The 3,515-nt window shown below is 40.5% G+C and overlaps 1 protein-coding gene across 1 annotated transcript; it reads right to left on the bottom strand.

Annotated features, from left to right (window-relative positions):
• Positions 1-433: 433 nt before the first annotated feature.
• Positions 434-1,657, bottom strand: LOC112325550 (uncharacterized). The gene has a single exon (XM_024592249.1). The coding sequence runs from the start codon at positions 1,655-1,657 to the stop codon at positions 434-436; it is 1,224 nt and encodes a 407-aa protein (XP_024448017.1).
• Between the last annotated feature and the right edge of the window lie 1,858 nt (positions 1,658-3,515).

The following is a 3,515-nucleotide window of genomic DNA, read 5'->3' on the forward strand; positions in this document are numbered from 1 at the left end:
TACTTTTGTACTCACTTTGAAGATCCCAAAAATATCCTTGAAAACATATGAAATTATGTATAGTTTTGGAAGAACCAAAAGAAAACACCGAAGGATTATTCATGTTGTAGTTTTGTGAGCAAAGTTGTGCTCAAAATGTTATTTACATGTAATAACAACAAAAAGGAGTGTGATATGAACACAGGAAAGCACATGATCTTATTTAACAAGGGCTCATTTGACATAGACAGTCTTGTTCAAAAGCATGAAACAAAAGACAATAATAGGGCAGGCTTAATTGGCGAATCTGCTCTTACGCTAGCCTTCCTTTCAGGACTCAACGACGATGTAGAACAACACTACGGTCAAAATTTATGTCCTTCAAACTTGATGCTATCATTTCCATACCCATGCTGGACCATTGATGCTTTCCAGTTCCCCAAACAAGCCATTGCTAGTGTTTTTCTAATCCACTACTTCCAACATGATTCGGTAGATGATTTGTATTCACCTTAGGAGTGTCTTCAAATTCTATCCATCCGGCCGTGATTAATTGCAGAAGCTTTCTCTTGAAGACGTTGCAGGAATGGATGCTATGCCCAGCAATTCCAGCATGGTATTCACAATTAAGCTCTGGCTTATACCAATTAGGATAAGGTGGTTGCATAGGTGGCAGAGGTTCTGGAGCTATATGTCCGATGCTCAATAGTTTTTGATACATCTCATTCAAGGGTAGCGGCAATGGAGGTAGTTGTTCTTGAACCCTTTGGTAATTTCCAATTTGGCTTTTGGCTTGAAAGTTATGGGGCTCAGGTTTGATGTTGGTATTCTGGGATGGAGTGTGGTAGTTTTGGGATGATTTTTTCCTACCCCCGTAACCATCTTTAACATGGTGGACCTCCTTTCTCTCGAAACCTCTTTTTTCGGTAGGTACATAAATTCTACCACTCTTGACGCCTTGCTCTATGCGTTCACACACTACCACAACGTCAGTGAATTGTTGGGCTGAACTACCCATCACATGTTCGTAATAGGGTGCCTTGAGTGTGTCGGAAAACAAAGATACCATCTCTTTGTCCAGAAGTGGAGGATGTACTTGAGCTGCTGATTCTCGCCATCTTTGAGCATATTCCCTTACGCTTTCTTTATCTCTTTTCTCCAGATTTGACAAACTGGTTCTGTCGGGAGCTATGTCTATGTTGTACTTATATTGTTTGACAAAAGCATCCACCAGATCCTTCCATCTCCGGATCTTTGTGTTGTGCAATCTCATGTACCAGCTCAATGTTGCTCCACTTAAGCTATCTTGAAAAAAATGCATTAGTAGTTTTTCATCATGTACTACCTCTGCCATTTTATTACAGTAGGACCTGAGATGAGTCATGGGGCATTGTGTTCCACTGTATTTGATGAACTCAGGAACACGAAACTTCTTCGGGACAACTACGTTTGGGACCAAACACATCTCTGCCGCTCGTACCGGGTCATATAAGTCTATCCCTTCAATGGCTTTGAGTCTGGCTTCCAGCGCCTCTATCTTATCTTGATCAATGCTATCAGATGACTTAGCCTTGTGGGACTCGTTAGCAGATGCTTCCATGACTGTTAGGGCTGGTGCAGGTGTTGCTGACTGCACAAATGTTGGATTTTGCTGAGGCTCTTGACCATGTTCGCTCATTCTTTCTTCAAGTTGAACTATAGTAGGAGCCTGATTAAAGGTGACCGATCGGTTAGAAGGACCTTCACTAGAGGTATTTCTCAGTGTTTGCTCGAGTAAGCTAGTGAGATGAGCCACGCTTGTTTTCAGAGACTCCAACTCTTCTTGAAAAAAAAATTAAAATCATATTTTGTTGACTGATAAAAATATATAAGCAAAAAAATAGAACAGTGAAAAAGGATGTCAGAATGTTCAGAAAATGGTCAAAAATTGGTTGAGGAGGTTTAAAAATACAAAAATTAAAATTTAACAATATTTTGTTGACTGATGAGAGTCTTGTTGACAAAGAAAATTCAATTTTGAGGAAGAAAAGTCCAAAATCATGTGTTTATGGACTCAATTAAAGGTTTAATTGAATTTATGGAGAGTTTGATTGCAAGAAAAATTGATTTTGGAGTCAATTTAGGCTTTAATTGGAAGAAATTAAAGTGCTGGGGTCAAATTATAATTTTTGGAAGTTAATTTGGTCAAATCAGGGGCTTAATTGCATAAATATTGAAGTTTTATGGCCAATTAGGGAATTAATTGAAGAAATCCGAGACCAGGGACCAAAATGCAAAACGCGCGCAAATTGAAGGCTTGATTTTGAATCTGACGCGTATTTGGCGCCAAAATCCATTTAAATGAAACGACGCGTTTTTGGAAAAACGGCGCCGTTTCATATACTGTTCACCAAAAAAAAAAAGAAAGCTAGAAACAGTGCCGTTTTGAAACGGCACCATCTTCTTCTTCCCCTGGACGCGCGAAACAGGGGAAGAAGAAGATTTTTCTTCCTTCCTCTGTCACCGCCCTCAGCTTTCCAGCCGACACCTTCAAAAAGACGCCGACACCGCTTTCCACATGTGGGACAGACGGTGGAGGGGCGGCAGCACAGTGGCTGCCCCATCCATTTGCTCCCCTGTTTTTCACCTATAAAAACAGGGGGGAGACAACAAAAAAAGGGGACGGGGGGAAAAAAGAAAAAAGAGAGGAGCAAGACAGATGAGAAGAAAAAGAGAGAGAGAGAGGAATGGAGAGAAAAAACTGAAAAAAAGAAGAAGAAGAAGCAGAAAAGAACAAAAAAACAGAGGAGGGAGAGGAAGAAGAAGGAGCAGCTCCGTCGGCCACCGCAGTCCCTCCACCGCAACAACAGCACCGCCGGCCACCGCAGTCCCTCCACCGCGACAATAGCACCGCCGCCGCCCCAAGTAACCTCCCGCTGCCCCGTTGTTTCCTTGCTCAGCCCCTGCCTGCATTTGCATGCAGAACGTGAATAATTCACGTTCTGCAGCAAATGGTCAAGGGGCTGGTTACTGTGTTGGTGCACAGTAACCAGCCCATTTGGTTTTGGGCCTGGTCAGGCCCAGCCCATTGATCTGGGCCGAATCCGGCCCATTTAAATTATTTTTTTTAAAGAACAGATATTTTTCAATATTTGTGATTTTCCACGTGTATTGTTTTACGCTGTTTTGTTTAATCTCGGTCTGTTTTATGTCATTTTAAAAAATACGCATCCGGTATTAAAATACCCGGTTTTCGTCAAAATTCCCAAAAATACAAAAAAAATTGAAAAACGAAACAAATGTTTTTGTGCATACGGCCACGTGTCTCAAAGCTAAAAAATCATATTGTGTTTTTCATACACCAAAAAACAATGTTTTAGCATGCATTTTGGCTTTAATAACCAGTTTATTAAAATCAAGAGAACATTGGCAAAATTTCAAAAACAACAAAAATTTTATTTTGTTTATCTCTTAGTATATGGGGTATGACATTACACGTAATGCGTATTCCAGATATTTAATTCTTTTTCGGACAATAGAACGATTAGGTTTTACCG

The sequence above is a fragment of the Populus trichocarpa genome, chromosome 11, assembly GCF_000002775.5.
Source record: "Populus trichocarpa isolate Nisqually-1 chromosome 11, P.trichocarpa_v4.1, whole genome shotgun sequence".
In the NCBI taxonomy this organism is placed as follows: Eukaryota; Viridiplantae; Streptophyta; class Magnoliopsida; order Malpighiales; family Salicaceae; genus Populus; species Populus trichocarpa.

What these genes read in the sequence shown, in the direction of transcription:
- LOC112325550 (XM_024592249.1), bottom strand. Translation starts at nt 1,657, where the DNA reads ATGAGCGAACATGGTCAAGAGCCTCAGCAAAATCCAACATTTGTGCAG.